The 24,028-nt window shown below is 44.5% G+C and overlaps 1 protein-coding gene across 4 annotated transcripts in view; it reads right to left on the bottom strand.

Annotated features, from left to right (window-relative positions):
* The window catches only part of SEPTIN11 (septin 11), an 89,733-nt gene that overhangs the window by 17,526 nt on the left and 48,179 nt on the right, over positions 1-24,028 (bottom strand). For all 4 annotated transcript variants that reach the window (XM_060113576.1, XM_060113567.1, XM_060113558.1 and 1 more), the window contains exons 3-7: positions 20,894-21,089; positions 11,779-11,965; positions 7,509-7,670; positions 3,134-3,230; positions 1,529-1,697 (exon numbers count right to left, since the gene is read on the bottom strand). In XM_060113576.1, coding sequence (XP_059969559.1) covers positions 1,529-1,697; positions 3,134-3,230; positions 7,509-7,670; positions 11,779-11,965; positions 20,894-21,089 — 811 coding nt within the window. The remainder of the gene's footprint in view (positions 1-1,528; positions 1,698-3,133; positions 3,231-7,508; positions 7,671-11,778; positions 11,966-20,893; positions 21,090-24,028) is intronic.

Below are 24,028 nucleotides of genomic sequence, written 5' to 3'. Positions count from 1 at the left end.
CAGGTTAAGGAGTTGGGGAGTAGCAGAGTCAAGACTTGAACCCACACTGCTGCCCCTTCACCCTTCAACACCGCCTGGGTTTGAATGAGGGTGGAGGGCACATGGGTTCCATTTTTACTGTGGTTCCTTTTGTTTCATCTCTATGCATGGGTGAAGAAGAAAAAAAAACCTCTATGAAAAAATAAAGATAGTCTCTGCCACACAAAAACCACTTTCCTCAGGCTTAATAACCAGAGAGTAGGCTTGATTGTGTAGGGGCTATTTTTTGGTCAATGCATTTCAAGGTTCAATCCCCTAAACTTGTGTACACAGAAGGGCATCATCCTCTACCCCGCCTCGGAAAGCACACTTCATGTGAATGAAGAGGGCCAATTTTACAAGCCCCTAGAGCAGGACTAAATGATGCAAACTTAGCTAGAAGCTAACGTTTTGGTTAGAAGCCCTCTGTCTGGGGTCTCCATTTGTTCTCACCAAATACATTCCACAGGAGCACTCCACTGGGAGACCAGTCCAGACTTCACCAAACTAAAGAGATTCCAAGAAAATAACCTCCCTGCCACTGCAATGGCAGCTCAGATCCAGCAGAGGGAGTCCACTGGCTCTGCACACAGGCTGCCTCAGGCACCGCGGCCAGCCAGCTCCTGAGCATTTGAGTGGGAGTCCAGGCCAGCCACAAAAGAGGAGAACAGTCTTCTCCAAGGAACCGTGGCCCCCGATCAGTACAGGCGCCAAGCACAGACACACCTCACATCACCTCAACTCAGATCCCCGTGAAGAAGCCGTATGGGTTCAGTATGCACAGAGCAATCCTCTCCTGTACCAGGTGGCGGCAAACCTTCCTCTGACCGTTCACCAAGCCTGGAGTGGCCCCGGCACTCTGCCCCTGCCGACCCTTCCCCACCACTGGGCTCTAACAGGGCCTGGCCTTTGCGGGGCCCCTAATTCTACATGAACTTCGATATTCTCCCCTTCACGTTTTGCCTCTTCCTCTCCATCCATCAGCAGTGTGGGAAAATACGCAGCAAATGTTCTGTAAGTTATTTCCTTTACTACTCATTCGTGTTGTTAGAATTGTACTGGTTCACTGGAACCTAGTAAGAGCACGTCAAAAAGTAGGAGACATGGTAAGTTAAACCTATTTGGCAAAAATGAATGGGACAAACTGTAGTGAGCATCCACACCTTTGTAAATGCCTGGACCAGGTTCTGTGCCTCTGTGAGTATAACTGTTAAGAACAGAGGTTCAAAACTCACACCTGTCACTTCCTACTTGGGCAGGCTGTTTACACTTGCAGTGCCTTCGTTTCCTCATCTGTAAAATGGGGATGCAATAATGACATCAGCTGCATCGGGTACTCTAGATGATACAAATAAAGCGGTTATCGCAATGCCTGGCAATCCGTGCTATTAATCTGCCCCCGCCAGGTCCCTCCACCACCCACCTCTCAATCCAACAAGCATTTCTGTGATGCGCCAGCACGCCACTCACACCGCTGCCTGGGGGGCCTGGCTGCCAGGTGCCCACATACCTGAAGGGCTTGCTGTCAGGGTCGGTGTCCTTGAACCCCATCTCTTCGAGCTTACAGCGCCGATACAGCTCATAATGGCGGGTGTGAGTCTGTTCTCGCAAATCTTCCATGTTCACACGGATCAGCATCTCCCGGAGTTTCACAAAATCACAGTGGTTTTCATTCTCAACTGCAGGAGATGGGGAAGAAAGCGGGGAGGGCTCTCAGCAGCGATGGCACTAAAATCTCAAGTGATCTTTCTAAGACGTAGTTACCGTTGCCCCTGAAATCTCTGAGGCCTCAAGGTCACCCGAAGATCCTTCACTGGATCCTCCTTACACCCCTACAAAGACAGGATTTCTGACAGCAGAGACCATGATTGCTGATGATGAGGGTGGCTGCTGAGGGCAGGGCACCGTGGGAGGAGCTTTGCCAATACTGTCTTGGCTCTTGGCAGCAGTTCTGCGTAGCAGGATTCCCAGGCGCAGAGCGTGGCTTTGATGAGCAGGCTGACCTCCCAGAGGCAGCACAGTCTATATTCAGACCCCAGCACCTCTGGCTCCAAAGCCCGGCCGATTTCTGCCCCTCCGTGCTGTCAGGACCTGTACAAGGCAGTTTTGGGGGGGGTTTTTGTGGTTTTTTTGCGGTACGCGGGCCTCTCACTGTTGTGGCCTCTCCCATCGTGGGGCACAGGCTCCGGACGCGCAGGCTCAGCGGCCATGGCTCACGGGCCCACCCGCTCCGCGGCATGTGGGATCTTCCCAGACCGGGGCACGAACCCGTGTCCCCTGCATCGGCAGGCGGACTCTCAACCACTGCGCCACCAGGGAAGCCCACAAGGCAGTTTTTATGTATCATCTCCTGTAATTTTATCAACAACACTATGAAGCAAGTTTTTCTATTGTAGAGAATTTGGGAAGACTGATAAAAACCATAATTTTCCTACATATCTCAAAGGTACTGTGCTTTCTCATGTCTCACAGATTTATTGCCTTTACTCAGAACAAAGGAAACGGAGGACTGAGGTATCGTAAGCCGATGAGGGAACTTTCTGCAGCCACTCTACTTAATCCATAGCACTGGACATCCCTCCTTCAGAACACACAAGGGTTGGTAATAGAATCTGAGACCTTGCCCATCCAAGTGACATAGGAAATGTCTTCAGGTTAGAGATTGTGGTCATGTCCTACAATTATAGGTCACTTGTTCTCAGATATTTACTGAGAAGACAATTTCTAAAAAAAAAAAAAGAAGACAATTTTTCCAGAGATAATGGAGAAACAAGTATCCTCTTGTTCGCAAGCTTTTTGCAGCTTTCTTATTCTTTGCTGATAAAGAACTCATTCAAACTCCCAGGGAAGATCTCTCTTCCAGCAGGAATTTATACGAAATTCCCCGCACAACCCAGCATTCTTGGGGGGCTGCCTCATAGGCACTGTAGGGCTGCAGCCACTTCTCTCCATTGCTTCCCAGCCTCCCCGCTTCTTTCTGGCCTCCACGACTGCCAGGTGTAAAACCCTGCCGCCCCCTTCCACCTGCCCACGTCAAGGACCTGCCCAAACCCATCGGGGACAGCCACCCTGGGGGTGACACGTGAGGAACCCCTTCCCCGCGATGTGCACGTACCCTGCACCACACCCCAGGGGTACTGCCTGGCCTTTGCCATCTTGTTGCCGATCTTCACCTCCTCGGTGCTGCCGACCACTGCGAAAGGGAGGTGGACCTGCCAGCAACACAAGGACAGAGAGCGGTTACCCTCCCCGTGCTGCAAACACATGCTCTCCTCCGCTTCCACACGCCCCCTCCCCCCACAGGCCTCTGCTCGGGGCAGGAGAAATGGGCGAGGGAGGACAGAAGAGCGAGGGGCTCAACAGTTCAGTGGGGTTGGGCTTCGTGTATCCGAACCCCCTTCAACCAGATACCAAGTAGCTGACATGAGCTGGACTCAGGGGGAAACTAGGAGTCTTTGCGATTATATGGTAAGCGTGGGATGTCCACTGCCTGACACTAGCCACTGGTCTATGTGGTTATTGAGCACTTGAAATGAGGCTTGTAAAATGAAGAAAATTTAAATTTTATTTACTTTTAATTAATTTACATTTAAAGGGAAGCAGTGTGAAATATTTTTCCATTAATTATCACTTTATTGTTTTGGTAGGACTGCATTTCACTTTGCTTCAAACTCAGATCTTCTTAAAAAAAAAAAAAGAAGAACCAGTTTTGTTAACGTAGATGCAAACATGAAGGAAAATTGTCTTTTTGGTACTTACTTCATATTGAAAAACTTTTAAATATGTTAGCAGTAAGTTAGGTATGCGTCCAAGTTGGGATGTATGTAATTATAAACTATACATTGGGGGAATTCCCTGGCAGTCCAGTGGTTAGAACTCGACACTTTCACTGCCAGCGACTGGATTAAATTCCTGGTTGGGGAACTAAGATCCCACAAGTCATGTGGTACGACAAAAAAAAAGAATACACACACACACACAGAGGACTTCAAAGCCCTGCTATGGAAACATCTCATTAATAATTTTTATATTGGTTACATGTTGAAATGATATTTTTGATATACTGGGTTAAATAAGTTCTCAAAATTAACTTTATGTTTCTTTTTACTTTTTAAAAATGTGGCTACTGGAAAATTTAAATTACTTGTGTGGCTTATATTTCTACCGAACAGCACTGCTTTAGACAGTTGATCATTGCACAAAATTCAAGTCAAATATACTTTAGCTCAAATTATTGGCTCAAGCCTTGCACCCCGACTTACCTTGAGCAGAGATACTATTCAAGACAACTGGCTGTGCCACGTTGGTTTATTTGGTAACTATGGCTACATTCCGGGGAGAAAACAGTAATTCTATCTTTCTCCTATTAGCAAGTGAGAATAACATCTGAAATGGCTGCTCTGAGAATTATGACTTAGGGCTCCCTGACCCGGTGCTCTTCCACTACAGATACACGGAGACAGACAAGAGTGTTTTAAAGCCAGAGCCTCTCCCAGAGCTTGGCAAAATCCTCAGCCCAGGCCGCCCAACTGGTATTTGGTCTGGTGCTCCAGATATTTATATTTTCTAGTTCATCTCACACTCTGTAGGAAGGCAAGAAAGCACGTTCTCTTTTTCGGCATCTGGAACTGAAATGTGGTTCCCTGGAGCTGAGGGGTAATAGGACCCTTCCAGCCCACGTTCTGCTGTGACGACCCAGGGAACTGACCCCTCCACTCGATCTGAGTGACGAAAGCAACCGCCAATGAAATCTGCTTTCCACATATCATATGGGATTTCATCACCAGGAACTGCCTGCAAGGAAGACCCTATAAGAAAATTCCTTGATAAAGAGCACAATGAATTTGGGAATATCAGTTCTGTGAATCTGGTAAAGAGAGAAAAAGAGCAAAGATTCATGGGTATTTTCTTTCCAAGAAAATTAACACAAATTTAGTTTCATGGTCATGCAAAATTACTTGAAAGGACAGGAAGGGATATACAGGGAAAAATTGGATGGTACTCATTCATGTCACTTCCTGAATCCCACTGACCCCAAATTGCAGTCCTACAGCGGAATAAACACGTGCCGTCCCAGCCTGAGCTTTTAATGATGCTATAACCAAGTACACTCCTCCGCTTGGGTCCATGGGACTGTTGTGGACATTAAATGTGGAGCCTGGAGCAGTGCCCGATGCATAGTGATAAGTGCTCCATAAATGTCAAAATGTCAGGCACTACTATTATCACCAAGTTCTCAGTAACCAGAACCAGAGAACTTTAGGGGTGGAATCTGTGTAGGAATTCCCTCCATGCTATCTCTTCTGAGTGAGTTGAAACAGAATCTGTTGTCCACCAACTACTTGGGATGGAGGCACCAAGAGTTAAACGTGCACTTCACTGGGCCCAAAGCCCACACTGCTCTTTTGCCCTCTGGTTTTGGTTCTGCCTTTTGAGTAAGTCTAGTCACTCTCCCCTATGATTACCTTCCTTTCGCACGCCCTCATGGCCATTTCCCAGGAAGAATCTGCTCTCCCGTGCCTTCCAAGGATTCCAGACCCTCTACTATCCTAGACACAGGAGCACGACAGCCAGAGGGTGTCACATGACTCAGTGTGACCAGACTAGGACAGAGCCAAGCTGGTCTATCTCTGCATCAATGACATCCCTAAATTTTATTTATTTTTTAAATTCTTTTTTTTTTTTAATTTATTTTTGGCTGCTTTGGGCCTTCGTTGCCATGCACGGGCTTTCTATAGTTGCAGTGAGAACGGGCTGCTTTTTTGCTGCAGTGCGTGCGCTTCTCGTTGCGGTAGCTTCTCTTATTGAGGAGCATGGGCTCTAGGCACGCGGGCTCAGTAGTCACGTCCTAGAGCGCAGGCTCAGTAGTTGTGGTGCAGTGGCCTAGTTGCTCCGTAGCATGTGGGATCTTCCCGGACCAGGGCTCAAACCTGTGTCCCCTGCATTGGCAGGCGGATTCTTAACCACTGGGCTACCAGGGACGCCCCCTAAAATTTTAAATTCAACAATTTCCCAGAGAAGGGGAAAGTTACATTCCCTTCCAAAGTCCTAATCATGTTGGGAGTGATTTATGGGAAAAGTTCCTCCTTAAATGATAATAGCCATATCTAGAAAAGTCTGTATGCTGAATGGAAGAAGGAAGAAGCAGTTTTGTGGAATTAGTCTGATCTCCTAATTATGAAGGCAAACAGCAACAAGACTGGGACCAGGTGGATTGGGTCAAAATCCCAGTGGTGCTCTTAACTGGAGGGCTTTAACCAAGTCATTTAATTCTCTAGATAAGCTTCAGTATGACTTTCTTTATATAAAATGTCCAGAATAGGCAAACCTACAGAGACAAGGAGGTAGATTAGTGGTTGCCAGTGTCTGGATGGTTAGAGGGCTGACATCTAAAAGGTATACGGTTTCCTTCTGGGGTGATGAAAATGTTCTAAAATTGATTGCGGCAATGGTTGCACAATTCTGTGAATACACTAAAAACCACTGAATTGTATGCTTTAAATGGGTGTCGTACAGTATATCAATTATATCTCAATAAAACCGTTAATTAAAGGAGCACCTTTAGTGCCTTTAATAATGACTTGATTAGACACTTGTCATGATCAGATCTGAGGAAGGTAGAACATACCTCAATGGACCACAAATTAAAAAGTCTAGACTGACTTCCACTGCCACCAGCACACTTCTGAATCAATTTCGAGCACGTATTCAGGGAAGGCCAAGCTATTTAACAGCTTCTAATTACATTCCATTGAAGCTAACCTTCAGTTTTAAGAATTCCAAAAACCCTCAGTGGGCATCAACTATGTGTGAAGAATGCTGCTGCTTCTACAGAAGTCGGGCATTCCCAACTGAAGAAAGATGGGTACAGTTACGTGACACAGAGGTGAGCCACGGCTACGAGACACACAGGAGCAGTGGGAAAGACTTGGGTATCGACTAGCAGGACGGAGTGTCCTCAGGAGACATTATATCACGGGCACACTTAGATTGCTGAAGCTTTCATCATTTATCTCCTGACCATTCCTCCCTGTGATGTGGAAACTGTACCCTCCACTGCCAGTTTACCTCATGATTCAGGAAAGGGTGGGGAATGCAGAAAGGAGAAAAAGGCAGGAACCAATCACAGAAGCAAAAGAGAGGCAGGTGGACATATTTCTGCCGACACTGGCAGAAGCAAGCGGAGTGCTAGTTCCTCTAAGCTGCTTTGTGTGAAATGGTGCTGGGCTGGCATTCCCTTCCCACAAGATTTGCTGTGGAAATCATAACTGTTAAAGCAGGAAGGAGATTTGAGATCTTGTCTAACTCTCCCATTTGACAGATGGACAAACTGAGGAGTAGGGTGATGAAATGACTTGAAACAGTGGCAGAGCTGGACCCCACTGAGTACGTTAGATGCTAGTCCAATGTTCTAGCCACTGCACAATGCTGCTACTAAGAAAAGCTTTCAGGAAAATCACTGGTTGGTCCCTTCTTACTTGAGGACTTACACTCATCGTTGCATTAATTTCTGCCACCGTTTCTTCGTCTGTGGGGAACTGATATATCTGGACTCCATTGCTGACTAGTTCACTCATGATCTTACTCTTGAATTTGTGCAATTCGTTCTTGGCAATGGTGTCAGCTTTTGCAATTATTGGAATGATGTTCACCTATAAACCAAACACATCCATTGTTATACGATTCCAATGTAAGAAAAACAGACAAATGAATAAAATATAGAAAACAAGGAAGCAGAAATTGTAAGACTTCCCTTAGAAATAAAGATGATACTAAATATTGGACTTTTTACCTAGATACAAAATTAAGAAGATATGGAATAATCTTTTAGTTCCATCTCTGAACATTTTTACTCGCTCCCATCTGGCACTGAAAGAAAGCACCCTCGTAATTTCCTCTTCTATGCCACCTCATTCTTCTTTTTTTTTTTTTCCTTTTTGCGGTATGCGGGCCTCTCACTGTTGTGGCCTCTCCCGTTGCGGAGCACAGGCTCCGGATGCGCAGGCCCAGCGGCCATGGCTCACGGGCCCAGCCGCTCCATGGCATATGGGATCCTCCCAGACCGGGGCACGAACCCGTATCCCCTGCATCGGCAGGCGGACTCTTAACCACTGCGCCACCAGGGAGGCCCCACCTCATTCTTCTTTACGGTGTAAAAGGAAGTGTTACTCTATGACAAAGAACGGTAACAAAGAAGCCTATTCTTTGAGTCACCACTCCTTTTGGACTCCTCCCAGCTACTTCAGGAGTTTGATTTTTGCATGTTTCTAACAGCCTAATACCAAGATTTTCATTAGTTAGAATAGTGGAATATTCAGCTCTATGCAGGAGAGCATCCTTTCTTTCTTCTGATGACTTGAGAACTGCTGGAAGCAGAGAACCTAAATATTAACCAAAACAAAATTGACTTCACCTACTTTAAAATTTTTCAAAACCACACCAAGTAATTCTCTTGAAAATCAGCTTCTATCACATTACTTCTTTGTGCCAGAATGAGACCTGGTGCCAAAAGACAAGGCTCACTTTCAGAGCATCAGATACAAAGACCAGGTGAGAACTCTGAACTTTGACAACGATGGCAGAAAGCCCAGAATGAGAGCCAAGGACCCTCAAGCGCAAGCCCCAGAGCCCGAGGTGGGACCCTCTGCTCCCAACTTGCCCCAGCACTGTCCACAGGACACATTCTTTAAAATGGATTTTTTTTTTTTTTTTTTTTTGCGGTATGCGGGCCTCTCACTGTTGTGGCCTCCCCCGTTGCGGAGCACAGGCTCCGGACGCGCAGGCTCAGCGGCCATGGCTCACGGGCCCAGCCGCTCCGCGGCATATGGGATCCTCCCAGACCGGGGCACGAACCCGTATCCCCTGCATCGGCAGGCGGACTCTCAACCACTTGCGCCACCAGGGAGGCCCTAAAATGGATTTTTTACAATTAACTTTCTTCCACTCCCTGATTGGTACAGAGGTTTCAACAAGTTGTTACCCCGGGGACCATGCTCCTCACCCAGCTCAGGTGAAAAGGGAACAGGCTCAGCGAGAAAGCGATCAGTCCCAGCCAGAGAAGAGGGAGGCTTTAGGGGGGTTTTCCGGGTCACATCTGCATTCCTTTGCTTCTCCTTTTATCCCAAGAGCCAAATCAAAAATCCCTGATAAACCAGAGTGAGATGACCCGTTGATGGAAAAATCTGTTCTGTCCTATTCCTCAACCCAATCCTAACCTTATCATGGATGGGCTTCCTGCAGCAAGTTGCCTCAGTGAGACAGACATCACTGAGGGTGGGGGAATGCCTGGACCAGGACGTGGGGAACAAACCCCTCCCTATGGTTTGTACTGGCTAACTTTTGTGCACACTTAGTATTGGGTCAATATCAACATGGACAAAATGGCAGAGGTTCATATTTTCTTGGCCAATTTGATTAGAGTAGATGGAAGAACCAAGCAAATTTATATTTAAAATCTCTTCTTCCTCAGTGGCAGGTGCCTGGAAATCTTGTCTGACATTGTCATATGTTTGCCTTAACTCTTCACTTTACTTGGATCAACAAACCTCTGACAACACCGTTTTCAGATACTCCCTGGCACTCCAGCTCTACAATAATAGTTCTTTGAAAGCAGTTTAACCAGCTCTGTAGTGATTGTTTTGTTTTGATTAGCTGTTTGTTTTGCCTTATTTTCTTTCCCTTTTTAAATGGAAGCATAATCCTGTTGTTGGATATCACCCTGGCTGGTCTGCAAGCTCAGCCTCAGTGAGGAAGCCACCTCCCTCTGTCTGCTTCCCAGCCCTGCTCTCAAGGACCCCGACAGCCCAGGAAGCAGACCTCCCCGCCCAGTGAGCCACCATCGATGGCTCACTGAGGCTGAATCAAGTGAGATGAGGAAGGGTTTCCATTTATTCTCCCAAGAGTGCTCTAGCTGCAGGACTCCTTTCTGGCTGGCAGAATATGTTTCTGTAAAGCAGTGCGTCTTCGCAAGCTGGGGGCCCCGGGTGCCTGGCTTGGTGTCAGCCCGCAGGCCCTTTTTGGGCTGGTACAGGCAGAGGCCTTGGGGACAGGCTGATCTTCTCAGCATTCTCTCACTATTATGTCCCTCCGGAGCAAAAGCATCTTTTAAACAGTGTTGTTTGGACAGAAAATAACACCCAACAAAGCCCTCTAAAGATAAGACTTTGTATTGAACTCAAAAGGAGGTTAGGGGCCTCCCTGGTGGCGCAAGTGGTTGAGATTCCGCCTGCCGATGCAGGGGATACGGGTTCGTGCCCCGGTCTGGGAGGATCCCATATGCCGCGGAGCGGCTGGGCCCGTGAGCCATGGCCGCTGAGCCTGCGCGTCCGGAGCCTGCGCGTCCGGAGCCTGTGCTCCGCAACGGGGGAGGCCACAACAGTGAGAGGCCCGCATACCGCAAAAAAAAAAAAAAGGAGGTTAGAGGGCCTCCCTGGTGGCGCAGTGGTTGAGAGTCCGCCTGCCGATGCAGGGGATACGGGTTCGTGCCCCGGTCTGGGAGGATCCCATATGCCGCGGAGCGGCTGGACCCGTGAGCCATGGCCGCTGGGCCTGCGCATCCGGAGCCTGTGCTCCGCAACGGGAGAGGCCACAACAGTGAGAGGCCCGCATACCGCAAAAAAAAAAAAAAAAAAAAAAGAAAAAAGAAAAAAAGGAGGTTAGAATCTAAGAGGAAATACTATAGCTCAATTGTGTGGGTGTCCTTGTGTCACTTGTTGCTTCTTTATTTCAGAATGTATTGTCTTCCATTTATTTCAAAATGGAAAATCAAATTAATCATAAAGTAGATCATCAAATGTTGTCAAACTCATCGGTCCCTTCCTCCAAATGCTGTGAAGGAGAAAGGTTATAAATGTGCAAAGATTAGGGGTCAGACTTGATCTGAGACTCTACTTCTTTTGAACACAGGGTGCAGCTCAGTTTTAAAATCTAAGAAGTTGGACCATCCTTATCACATAGATAAACAAAAAATAAACAGTTTTTTTTTTGCATGTTAAACTTCAAATTAAAGCCAAGCCTGTAAAAACCTTTCAAAGAGAGATTTAAAAGAAAGTTTTTAAGAAAATAAACAAAGCATGAAATTATAGTTCAAGCTCCCTAAATTTAACCCTTCCTACGACCCTTTAGGTGTCTCCACTGTATAATTCCCCAACCCTCAACAGAGCATACACTAGTGCTAATTGAAGAACTAAAAATACTTTGTAATAAGCTACATGGTTTTGTTTGTTTTGTTTTGTCCTAATATCCAGAGAGGCTTTGAACCATTTTTTTTCAAAACCCTATGGTTCCATCAACCAGAAAAAACAAATACCGGGTTAGGAAGTAGGGAGGGATAAACAGGTGGAGCACAGAAGCCTTTTAGGGCAGTGAAATTACTCTGTATGATACTCCAGTGATGAATACATGTCATTATAAATGTGTCTAAGCCCACAGAATGTATAACACCAAGAGTGCACCCTCATGTAAATTATGGACTTGAGGTGACAGTGATGTGTCACTGTAGGTTCTCCAGTTGTAACAAATGCACCATCTGATGGGAATGGTGGCAATGGGGTGGGAGTGGGGCTATGCATGCCACGGGGCAGCGAGCATGTGGAAAATCTCTGCACCTTCCTCTTAATTTTGCTGTGAACCTAAAACTGCTCTAAAACATAATCTTTAAAACAAAACACCAAATTACACTGAAAGCAGAGGTAAATTGGGGCCCCGGGATAAAAGTGATCTTACAGGAGAGTGGACAGTACCCAGAGCAGCAGTGAGTACCTTACTGTCCAGCTTCTTCATGGTGACCAGGTCCAGGGACTTCAGCGAATGTCCAGTGGGGGCAATGAAGTAGAGGCATGCGTGGATCCTGGTGTCGTGGTAGTTGAAGAGAGAACGTTTGATCTTCAATTCCTCTTGCAAGTAGGCCTCAAACTGGGCATCGATATATTCCACGATCGGCTTATAGCTAGGGCAGAAGAAGGGTTTTTTTTTGGTTTTTTTTTTCCCTTTTTTGCGGTACACGGGCCTCTCACTGCTGTGGCCTCTCCCGTTGCGGAGCACAGGCTACGGACGCGCAGGCCCAGCGGCCATGGCTCACGGGCCCAGCCGCTCCATGGCATGTGGGATCTTCCCGGACCAGGGCACAAACCCGTGTCCCCTGCATCGGCAGGCGGACTCTCAACCACTGCACCACCAGGGAAGCCCCAGAAGAAGGTTTTTTAAGACACATTTTCCAATCAGCATGTTGCTAGTCTCAAAGCTCTTTGTACAATCCTCCAGGAAAGTCTTCAGTGGTTCCTTCTTCCCTAAGAGCTAAGGCCCAAGTTCCTTACCTTGGCAGCCCAGGCCTTTAGCCATCTGGCCCCTGAACATCACCCCAGGCCCTCTCTCCAACCCCTTCCGGGGCTCACCCTTTCTGTCCCACATGTCAAGCTCTCGCCTGCCTCTGTGCCTTTCCTCATGCTAGCCATCCCATCCCCCCACACCTCAACCTGGAATGGTCTTCTTCCTATTATTCCCCTGGCTAACATTCAGCCTTTAAAACAGCAACTGGAAATACGTGAGACACACTGTCACTTCCCCCATGGCACCCACGAAGGTATTGCTAAGAGACTGTGGCATTCTTTCCTCCTGGGCCAAAACTGAGCCTCAAAATCTGTCCCAATAAAGTGATTTTGACAGCCTCTCCCAGCTGATTGGCATCGATGCACAAGATGAAACTGCTCTGCAGTTTCAGGATGTGGCACTTCCTCCTGCTGGCAGCCCCTCCCTGCTCCTGCGCCCCCAACCCCCAGGGACGAGGGCTTCTCCGTACTCTCATAAAGCCCTGCGCATGCCATAAGCTCATCTATAAACTGAACTGCCTGGCTATTATGATCAAGATTCTTCCCAACTCTCAAATTTTATGATTTGAAGGTAAACTTTGTAACCCTCTCTTCTCACCAAATCATAATTCAAATCTATTTTGAATAATTACACATGACTCTATTAACAGGCCAAAAACACAATCACTAATAGCATACTGGGAAGACATATTCAATAAACCATATGTTCTCCAGGGATTAAACAGTACATTAGGTCACTGTGGAAAAGCCATGAACTCTTCCAGGTCTCCAAGGGGACTTCTCAGAAGTAAGTATCACCAGCAATGACATGGGCTGATTGGGAATAAAATGGGTTAATTCTTCCCCAAACTTACTACCTTGCTGAGGAACAGTTTAGGCATTAAGAAAAATAAAAACCTCTCAACAGTCAACTCTCGGATCCATAAATTAAACTGAAATCCCTGAAAGAGAACTATAAATCTTTTATAATGAGGATGACAGCAGATGCCCTAAAAGAAAAAACAAACAAAACAAAATTAAACAAACAAACAAAAATGTATGACCAAAACTGAAAACAGAAAAAAGTTTTCTTATATTTTCCCTTGGTGATTTATCATAATCCATTGCTTCAATCTGAGCAGACGAAATCTCTAGAGGTTTAAAGAAAAAGTAGAATGTGCCTAAATAAAATTCTAAACATGACAGTAGAAATCCCAATGAATTCCAATAGAAAGGATGAGCAAGTAATAAGATTCTCCTCCATTTTCCAATTTTAAAATATAGGCAGGAATTATATAACAATAGCAATAGCCATTATTATGATAGGATAGTTACATAAAATGGGGGTTAAAAGCATGGACTCAAGCCAGACCACCTAAGACCAAACTCCAAATCCATAACTTACTAGCTGTGTGGCTTTGGGCAAGTTACTAAACCTCTCTGTGTTTCAATTTCCTCATAGGTAATATCAAGGACAAAGATATTACCTATATCAGACAGCTAATGTGACAAATTAAGTGAGCTAATATATGTAAAGAATTAGCCCATAAAACTGTGAGATATAACTATTTCATAGTAATATAATAAACAACAAATAAGAGAAAAGCAAGCCTGACTTTTCAAAAAGACAGGGAAAAAAAAAAAAGGAACTTTACACTGACCCGCTTTCCATGGTAACTGTTCTGCTACTGACTCATGCATGCCCTGTAGGGCAGTGGACCAGGCCACTCCAGTGAGGCCCACCCATGCCCTGCCAGTCCAGGGCCTGATCTTTCGGTCTCCTGATACCAAGGCATGTGACTGGGGGAATCAAGGTCCCCCTACGCCCTCTTAGCCCCAAGGACAGGAAAGCAGCTCACAGCAGGTGCTCCTTCCTGCCTCCCCAGTTCCTGATTTGCAGCTTCTTAGCACCTCCCCACAAGAGTGGCCCAAGTATGCTGCTTCTTTCTATTCATTTCCTTTCTGCATTTGGTTTTTTTTTTTAACATCTTTATTGGAGTATAATTGTTTTACAATGGTGTGTTCGTTTCTGCTTTATAACAAAGTGAATCAGCTATACATATACATACATCCCCATATCTCCTCCCTCTTGCGTCTCCCTCCTTTCCACCCTCCCTATCCCACCCCTCTAGGTGGTCACAAAGCACCGAGCTGATCTCCCTGTGCTCTGCGGCTGCTTCCCACTAGCCATCTATTTTACATCTGGTAGTGTATATATGTCCATGCCGCTCTCTCACTTCGTCCCAGCTTACCCTTCCCCCTCCCCGTGTCCTCAAGTCCATTCTCTACATCCGCGTCATTATTCCTGTCCTGCCCCTAGGTTCTTCATAACCATTTTTTTTTAGCTTCCATATATATGTGTTAGCATACAGTATTTGTTTTTCTCCTTCTGACTTACTTCACTCTGTATGACAGACTCGAGGTCCAACCACCTCACTACAAACAACTCAATTTCATTTCTTTTTATGACTGTGTAATATTCCATTGTATATATGTGCCACATCTTCTCTATCCATTCATCTGTCGATGGACACTTAGGTTGCTTCCATGTCCTGGCTATTGTAAATAGAGCTACAATGAACATTGTGGTACGTGACTTTTTGAATTATGGTTTTCTCAGGGTATATATGCCCAGGAGTGGGATTGCTAGGTCGTATAGTAATTCTATTTTAGTTTTTTAAGGAACCTCCATATTGTTCTCCACAGTGGCTGTTATCAATTTACATTCCCAGCAACAGTTTGCATTTGGTTTTGATTCTGATCCTCCAAGATTATGGGAGGCATAGCACCTCTCCTTTTCCAGTGAGGCATGCTTTCTGCCCTGGATTTGGTATATCCCAAGACATCTTTTGTTCTCCTCTATACCTCGGGCTTCGTCTGCCATCCCCTGTTAAGGAGTTTGGGCCAATCTTTTCAATCTCCTTCTTCTCCCTGTATGTGGTTTCCTTGGAAAATCACATTTACTCTTGCGTTTCACTTAACCAGATCTTTCACCCAAGTTTCAGACCAATCCATCCAACTGCTTACCAGATATTTCCACTTGCTCTTCTAAATATGTCCCAAATCAAACTCTTCATCTTGTCCCCAAACCCACACTCCCCCGTATTCCTCAGGTCAGCAAATTGCACCTGCATCCAGACCACTGGCTGTGTCAGAACCCCGGGGCTCAACCCAGAGACCTCCTCTCCTACCTCCTACACATAACCAAGCACAAAATCCCATCCATTTTACCCTCTATATCATTAAAAACAAATAAATGTATTTCAGGAGAACAATTTACCATAATCACTATGCCCTGTGTTCAAGATTTAATTATGTTGATGAAACAGTTTCTTCCTGATGCATGAGTCAGCCTAGTGGCTTTGTACTCCCCTTCACATCCTTTGAACAAACTCTCTGCCCTCTCTCCTACTCCTGTCCATATGTTATCTACACTCAAAGTCATAAATATAAGGAAACTTCATCCCTATTTTGCCTTTTGCTAGTTTCCATTCTTACAGCAAGGATACCTATTTATATTCTGCTCTGCCAATTCAAACTTCTGTGGATTTTAGCCCTATCAAGCAGAGGAAAGGGCAGGGTGGGGGAAGGAGGGGGGGGGGTAGGGCAGATCAAATCAAGTCCTTACATTTTCACATAATTTCTTTTTAAGGCATGGGATATTCCTTTTTATCTACCACTTATTTTTTTCCCCCATAAATCTCCAGCCATTAAAAAACACAAAAAATTGACAGAGGTTGACCCTAAAACTGATGGGGAAAAAATATTTTATGCAATGTTTTCTATCCACCCAAGCTACCCAACTGCAAAATAGCCAATGCCATTGTTCAGGGACTGCTGACTTTCCATTTCATACATGACCAGATACCTACCATCTTGCTATCTATTAGCCAAAGTTAATTTTCCTTATCCTTCAACTACATCTACCAGAAAGTGTAATTAAGACAGAATTTGAAGACCAAACAGTCCATTCCATTACCATTTTATAACTCTGATAAAGATTTGGTGAGTTTGAGGATTCTCTCAGTGGATTTCAATTATCCATGCTTTTTCAGGACTGATTATCATTATAGTTTGTAATATGCCATTAACATTCTATCTCCCACATCCCAAACGTGAGGCCAACAAGTTCTTTTATTTCCAGCACTACAGCAAATTTGGTTTCCCTTCTTCTCCAGACCTCTTTCCTTTACTGAAGAGTACAGACAGCAAAACAAGGAGGCCCTTAGACCACGAAGAGTTAATCGTGCTATTAAACAAAACAGGAAACCTTACCAGATCTCTCTTCCTGCCTCCTTCTAGCTAGCCTGGTCCCAGGCAGATAATGATGCAGGAATGCTGACATGTCCGAAGCCTACATAAACAAACTGGGACATTCTTGAAGTCTTGCATTGATGGCAGAAAAGCTTGCCTAATCCTCAAAGTACTAAAAATAATCATGGGTTTAGAGAAACAGCACATCCCCTTCCATATGTTTACATATCGATACAAAAATGCATCCCACTTCCAATTTTCTGAAGGAAGCAGACCCTATCCAAATGATTATTTTTTTAACAACAGACATTTGGGTTTATAGTCAACAGTGTCAACAATCATTCTGGGGCCCAGAGTTCTAAATGCCACTTAAAGAGGTTATGCAACAGCTGTCAAGAAATTTCAGAAGAAAAAAAAATACTTGGTATGTAGGTTAGGTTAATATCACACTTCCTCTCTTCTAAGTCTCCTTGGAAACTATTATTTGACCCAAATGAGTCAGATAATTTCTTAAAGAGGCCTCCAGCTGCAAATGTGTGGATCAGCGTTGCACTGGCCACCTGCTGTTCAGGGCTGGTGAGTGAAAACCCACCAGACTGAGGGAAAGTCCCCATTTAGGGGAGAAGTAAAAATGCAATGGCAGTGCTGAGGCGATGACTCAGAGCTGGAACAGCTCATGGAAACTGAGCAGCAAAATGCAGGAAGACGGTTCTCATTCCTGCAGGAATACATCCTGAGAAGGTGCAGCTATGTCTTCCCATCAGGGAGTGCACAAGCATGGCGCTCCCCAACCCCAGGGGGAGACCTGCGCAGGTCAGAGATGGAGACCCGCCTTGCTCGGACGGGGACTCCGTGACCACACGAGGACCAGTGTGCACTTTTGCCTGTCATCAGGGTTTTCTCTTCATCTGTTTCAGTGGGCATTGCAGACAGCCTTCAGGCAAGAACCTCTCCATCATTCCCTGGCATTGAGGTCATAAATTAAGAGCAACTGCTCAGCTGTGCTTAGCTTTCCTCCACTCCAACACAATGTACAGATAGTCCATTTTGACAGATGCAAAATGAAATCTTTCTTACAATGTCTAACAACTGCTCCTGTATTACAGGCCAATGCTTACTGAAGAGCATTTAAATTGCCCTATACATAAAATAGAGCCCCATGCTCAGCTAGAGCATGAGTTAAATATTTCTCTGCTGTTACTGTGTGCTCATATTTCTATCACAGATAGTTAAAATATATCTAGACAATACATAGCCCTAGATAAAATGGTTCAAATTCCTCTTTACAAAACACACACATATAACATACACAGTTTTGAGGAAAATGAAGCAAACAAACAAACAAAAAAACCTGGTACTAATGAAGTTTCTGAACCCTAAGCAAACGTAATGTAACTTAATGATTTGGTGTCTTATTCCCATTAAGCTGTCACTGCACAAAAATGTCTCTGGAAGCCTCCTTCTGGAATTATCTTTGGGCCTGGGACAGTTTAATTTTAACTTTCTCAAACGTTTTTTGAGAATGAACTTAAGTATTTAAAACAATCATAACGGACTTCCCTGGTGGCACAGCGGTTAAGAATCCGCCTGCCACAGATATACAATGGAATATTACCCAGCCATAAAAAGAAACGAAATTGAGTTGTTTGTAGTGAGGTGGATGGACCTAGAGTCTCTCATACAGAGTGAAGTAAGTCAGAAAGAGAAGAACAAATACTGTATGTTGACACATATATATGGAATCTAAAAAAAAAAAAAAAATGGTTCTGAAGAACCTAGGGGCAGGACAGGAATAAAGAGGCAGACGTAGAGAATGGACTTGAAGACAAGGAGAGGGGGATGGGTGAGCTGGGACGAAGTGAGAGAGTGGCATGGACACGTGTACACTGCCAAGTGTAGGGTAGATAGCTAGTGGAAAGCAGCCACATAGCACAAGGAGATCAGCTCAGTGCTCTGTGACCACCTTGAGGGGTGGGATGGGGAGGGCATGGGGGAGACGTGGGAGGGAGGAGATATGGGGATATATGTATATGTACAGTTGCTTCACTTTGTTATAAAGCAGAAACTAACACACCATTGTAAAGCAATTATACTCCAATAAAGATGTTAAAGAAAAAAAAAAAGAATCTACCTGCCAATGCAGGGGACATGGGTTTGAGCCCTGGTCCGGGAAGATCCCATATGCCGCGGAGCAACTAAGCCCACGTGCCATAACTACTGAGCCTGTGCTCTAGAGCTCATGAGCCACAACTACTGAGCCCATGGGCCACAACTACTGAAGCCTGCGCACCTAGAGCCCATGCTCCGCAACAAGAGAAGCCACCACAATGAGAAGCCCGCACACCGCAACAAAGAGCAGTCCCCGCTCACCGCAACTAGAGAAAGCCCATGTGCAGCAACAAAGACCCGAAGCAGCCAAAAGTAAATTTAAAAATACAAAATAAAAATTAAAAAAAATAAAAGTTAAAAAAAAGTAAGAACAATCATAAGGCATTTAAAGTCAAGATTAGTGAATAGGATGGGTGATCTTGAGATTAACACATTAAGAAGGTTTAAGGCTTAACAGCTTCCCTCAAATAAGGGCACACAGCAACTCAGAGAAAAGAGCCAAACTTGCTTGGCTTTATAAAATGACTATGTGTGTTTTATAAAAGTAAAACCTCTGGATGCAGACAGCCTTCTCTACTGATGAGTGCTAAACTACTAAAGCAAATAGCCTGAGATAAGATGTAAATGAAAGAACTTGAGTCAATAAAATGACTGTTTGCTTCACCTCAAAAAAAAAAGTAAAACCTCACTATATTATTTTATAACTAGATCATCAAGTTTATGTAAACCAATTTCAGTGAATGAATACATGAGACTGACATAGCTAACAGCTTCTGTCTACATACAAACTACAGGACCAAAATTCTGAAAAGACGTTTTATTTCTTAAGCAGCTTAAACATGTCCTTCTTCTACACTGACAAAGAAGTTTGTTATATATATTATCAAATTAGCTTAACAAACCCTGGCTGGATAGAGAGTGATCTGAATTCCTCACCAGGCTCCACTGAAACCACACTCAATATTCAGACTCAATGTGGCCATTCTGCACACAGCGGGCCACCCAAGTATGAGCAGCCTACAGGAAGACCCAGACAATGCACAAAGGACACACAGTGCTCATGCCACAGCACTAGCATCAATATTAAGATCCTGTGCTGGCTGGAAATCAACGACAATTCTTCCAACTGATCTTTCACAAACATGCTTTCTTCACTTTGGGGTTTTAGGAGCTGATGGCGCTCTATCAGCTGTGTATTATTACCACACCCCTCCTCCAGGCTTAGCCTTTCCCAGTGCCCTTCCTTAGACCCCACCTAAGAAGAGACTATATGCAGATCCCACTGGAAGAGGCCTGAGAGTATCCAGCGTCATTCCCTTAGAGTGAGATAAATTGCCAAGGTCCCATAGCTGCTCATAGGCAGAATCCAGATCACAACCCGGGTCTACTAAATCCTGGGCTCTGGCTTCTCGGGAAAATCACGTTGACTCCAAGTTTTCATTCAGATCTGTAGGAATTTGGGGATTCAGTCAAATATGTCAATCTGCCTCAGAGACTAGGAGAGCGTGGCAGATGCTCATTCCAAACTCCTTTTACTTTTTAATGCCCCTCCCCCCGGCCCTTTTTTTTTTTTTTTTTTTTTTTTTTTTGCAGAGTTAAAACAGCAACAACAACAAAAACCAGAAACCACACTTCCCAGACTCTCTTGCAGCTAGTGTTCTGGATCTGGTCTAGTTTCTACGAAGCAGATGCAGCCATACAAGACCTGGAAGCAGGAAGGGAGCCGCACAAGGCAGAGGCCCACACAGGGAAAGGGGTTCTTCTTGCAAACGATGGTGAAGGCATTTGGCCTCTGAGACAGACTGGGTGGAGGTTCTAGAGACCTCTCCCCAGTGTCACAGCTACCAAACTATATAAGGCAGTTTGTGGCAGGGGTTCCACTAACTGTACGTGTTTCTCTAGACTGCTTTTCCAGGTGGGAAAGCACCCAAGCCTGGTTCCATGACTCTCCTGGAAAAATGCCATAAGGTAGCTTATGCCTTCTAACAAATCCCTTTGCTCCTTACCCTAGCTGGAATCAATTACACTAGCTGATTCTGACCTCAAGAATATTCTAAGAAAATTTCTCAGAGGACAAGAATGTCTTATCTTTTAGGTGATAGGAGACCAAGCCCCATAACTAGCGAACACTTAGTCTTTGCATTTACCCGGGATGGATCCTGTTACCTTCTCACTCATTTACATCCCCACAAAATCCCAAGATGTACCTGTCATCCTTATTTATCTGGTCTCCAAATCCCACAGTGTCAACGATGGTTAACTTCAGCCGTACATTGCTTTCCTGAAGCTCATAACTTCTGGCTTTTAACCGGACACCTGGTTCATTGTGAGTAGCTGGGTCACTTTCAAATTTGGTGTTGAATAAAGTGTCCATTAATGTGGATTTGCCAATGCCCGTCTCGCCTGCATGACCACAAGGGAGAAATCAAAGAATGTGTCAATGCCTCTGAGGCACCAGTTCACATCATCAGGAGTTTTTCATCATCATGATAGGAAAATTTTTTGAAAAGTCAGTATCACCAAAAATTCCACCACAAAAAGATAGTTCTTTCCATGTGTGATCTACGGAATACTTCCCGAGAAACGCTTTAATGAATTTCCAAAACCATTCAGTAGAAAAGATCTTGAACTTACAGATCAAGATACTTTTCTTTACCTCTGCATAGAGAATCAGAACCTATAAGCTTGCCTGTGGTCAGTGTGTGGTCATTTCAAAGACATAAACCGTAGTTCCTCCTTCCCTAAATGTTGGCATGTAACACTATATTGCTTTAAAAAAAATTCTATATTGCTGAGTTTCTGTTACGAAGAAAATTCAAAAGACTGATTCATTTGTATTGAATTACTCGATACCATCTACTGTTGTGGAAAAGAATTACATTTTTCAAAACAACACTCTTGACAAATAACAGCAATCATAACAAACCCAGCTACAGCTGCTGAGCCGCTTACCTTGTACAAGGCCCTGTGGTAAGAGCTTCCAATGCACTATCTCATTTAAACCCTAGTACTAACCCCCATGGAATAAGTACTGCTCTTTCCTCCCTTTTACAGATGGGGCATTAAGGCTTAGATAAGGTCTAAGTAACTTGCCTAAAGTCACACTGTTAAGTGGCAGAGCCAGGCTTCTAACCCAAGTTTGTGTGGTTCTAACACCTACACTCAACCAACACAGCATCTTGACTTTACTGTTACAGAGGGAAATGACTGCCTAATTTTTTTTAGGTATGGTTATGAATCTGTGAGAATCCTCCATTATCTCCATTTTTATTTCCCTATTCAGCAGATGGCAAGCACCTGTTAGATTTCCCAGGTTCAAGCGGATGTTTGTGACAATGAAACTGAATGATGTTAAATAACCTGCAACAATGGCCTTATTAATTCACATTGATAATTCAAGTCAGTAAGTCTTACTGAGCCCCTAATATATGCAAAGGAGAGTGGCAGGTACCTAGCACCACTACACCAATCAAATGGTAAGACCCAAATGTGGAGCCATGGAGAACTTTAGCTTGGTCTTCAAAATAAGACCAAGAAAAATTTTCTCTCTATATACTAGTTCTTGAGTCAAACATAGTTGGCAATGAGAAAGAACCCACCCTTGTCAGGGGTGGTGGTTGAGTGTGTGATGGTAGAAATCGAGAAACATTGCCCACAAGAATGCCTTTAAAAAAAAAAATCTGGAAAATTTCCCAATTAGATTTTCAGCTCAATTTAAACATACCAATATACTGCGGCCCTTTCAACAAATCCCAATCCCATGATGGTCCTAGGAACAGTACCCCTCTTCTGAAAAATTGCCATAATGACTTTTAGGATGGTGACAATTCCATGGGGGAAAAAAGAGCTCTAAGATTTATAGCCTTAGGGCAACTTTCCCACTGACAAAATACCTTTACTAATTAGAAGTTCTGTATTACTCATTGCTTTCCAACACAGTACAAACATGAAGTAGAATGGAATCTTTCTGTAATTGAGCTTTCTCTAATTAGAAGCCTTAGGTGGTTTGCCACTGACTACCATGATTCACTTGTAGGATAAAAGTTGCTCAAGTACATTTGCCTAACTCTTTAGCTTTACCCATTGGACCCGATACATCTAAGATCAAAGAATTTCCTCCTTCATCAGTCTTCTTTCAGCCAGTATCCTTTCCAGCTTAGTACCAAGTTCTGGGAATACAACAACGAACTGGCCTGATCTCCCATAGCTTAGAATCTGACCTAGAACATGACTGAATACCAGCCAGACTCTGATTTACTATTATGGGAATGATATTTTAAATGTCTGCCATAACCACATTCCTCTCACAAGCAAGACCATAGTTTATAACATGGACCTTGCTAATGACCACAGATAACTGGCCCAGGGCTAGCCCCCTGTCCAAAGGCACCCATGGACGCCAGTGCTGTGAGAATGCTCCAAACTGGACAGTGATGTGTCTATCCAATCAAACTTCTATCTTTGGGAGTTTGAACCTGCACACAGCATGATGGCATGAAAAAGAAAAGATATGCTGGGGGCTTCCCTGGTGGCACAGTGGTTGAGAGTCTGCCTGCCAATGCAGGGGACACGGGTTCATGCCCTGGTCCGCGAAGATCCCACATGCCGCGGAGCGGCTGGGCCCGTGAGCCATGGCCGCTGAGCCTGCGCGTCCAGAGCCTGTGCTCCTCAACGGGAGAGGCCACAACAGTGAGAGGCCCGCGTACCACAAAAAAAAAAAAAAAAAAAAAGAAGAAAAGAAAAGATATGCTGAGAGAAGCAAAAAATCAGATGCCATGAGGCAGCAAAGGCTGTCAATAAATAGAAGACATGTTGCTGACAGACAATTAGCTGGACATACAGGAGAAAGAGAGCAGATGGATACGGTAGACACTAGTACCTGAAAGTTATTCATTAACAGTACTTGAGTATTTTACTATGTGACAAGCATAGGTGCTGGGGATAAAATGGTGAAGAAAAACAGCAACTGACACTTCTTGAACTTCTGTAATATCCTGAATGTCATTCCAGATCTCCATGAAGTCTAGCTGTGTAGCACTTGAGACTGTCTCCTGTCTTCCTTACTTTCCTTCACATTCTTACAAAAAAAGACCCATCAATAAAAGTAACCTAAAGTAGTCTCTGTTCCCTAATGCTCAACAAGCTCATATCCACCATTGGTGACTTAACAAAATAACTCTGAACAAAACAAAATTACTAAGTAATGGATACAGAAACAAAACAGGGTTCTCACTTGTAAGGTACCTAGAATCTGGAAGGCAATTCTACACGGAAGGTACTCCAGTCATTTTAAGTACCTACTTGAGTATCTTTCTCAATAGAGCAAACTTCTTTTCAGAATT

This window comes from Mesoplodon densirostris, chromosome 1 (genome assembly GCF_025265405.1).
Source record: "Mesoplodon densirostris isolate mMesDen1 chromosome 1, mMesDen1 primary haplotype, whole genome shotgun sequence".
Lineage (NCBI taxonomy): Eukaryota > Metazoa > Chordata > Mammalia > Artiodactyla > Ziphiidae > Mesoplodon > Mesoplodon densirostris.
This window is presented reverse-complemented; position numbering and strand designations above follow the sequence as displayed.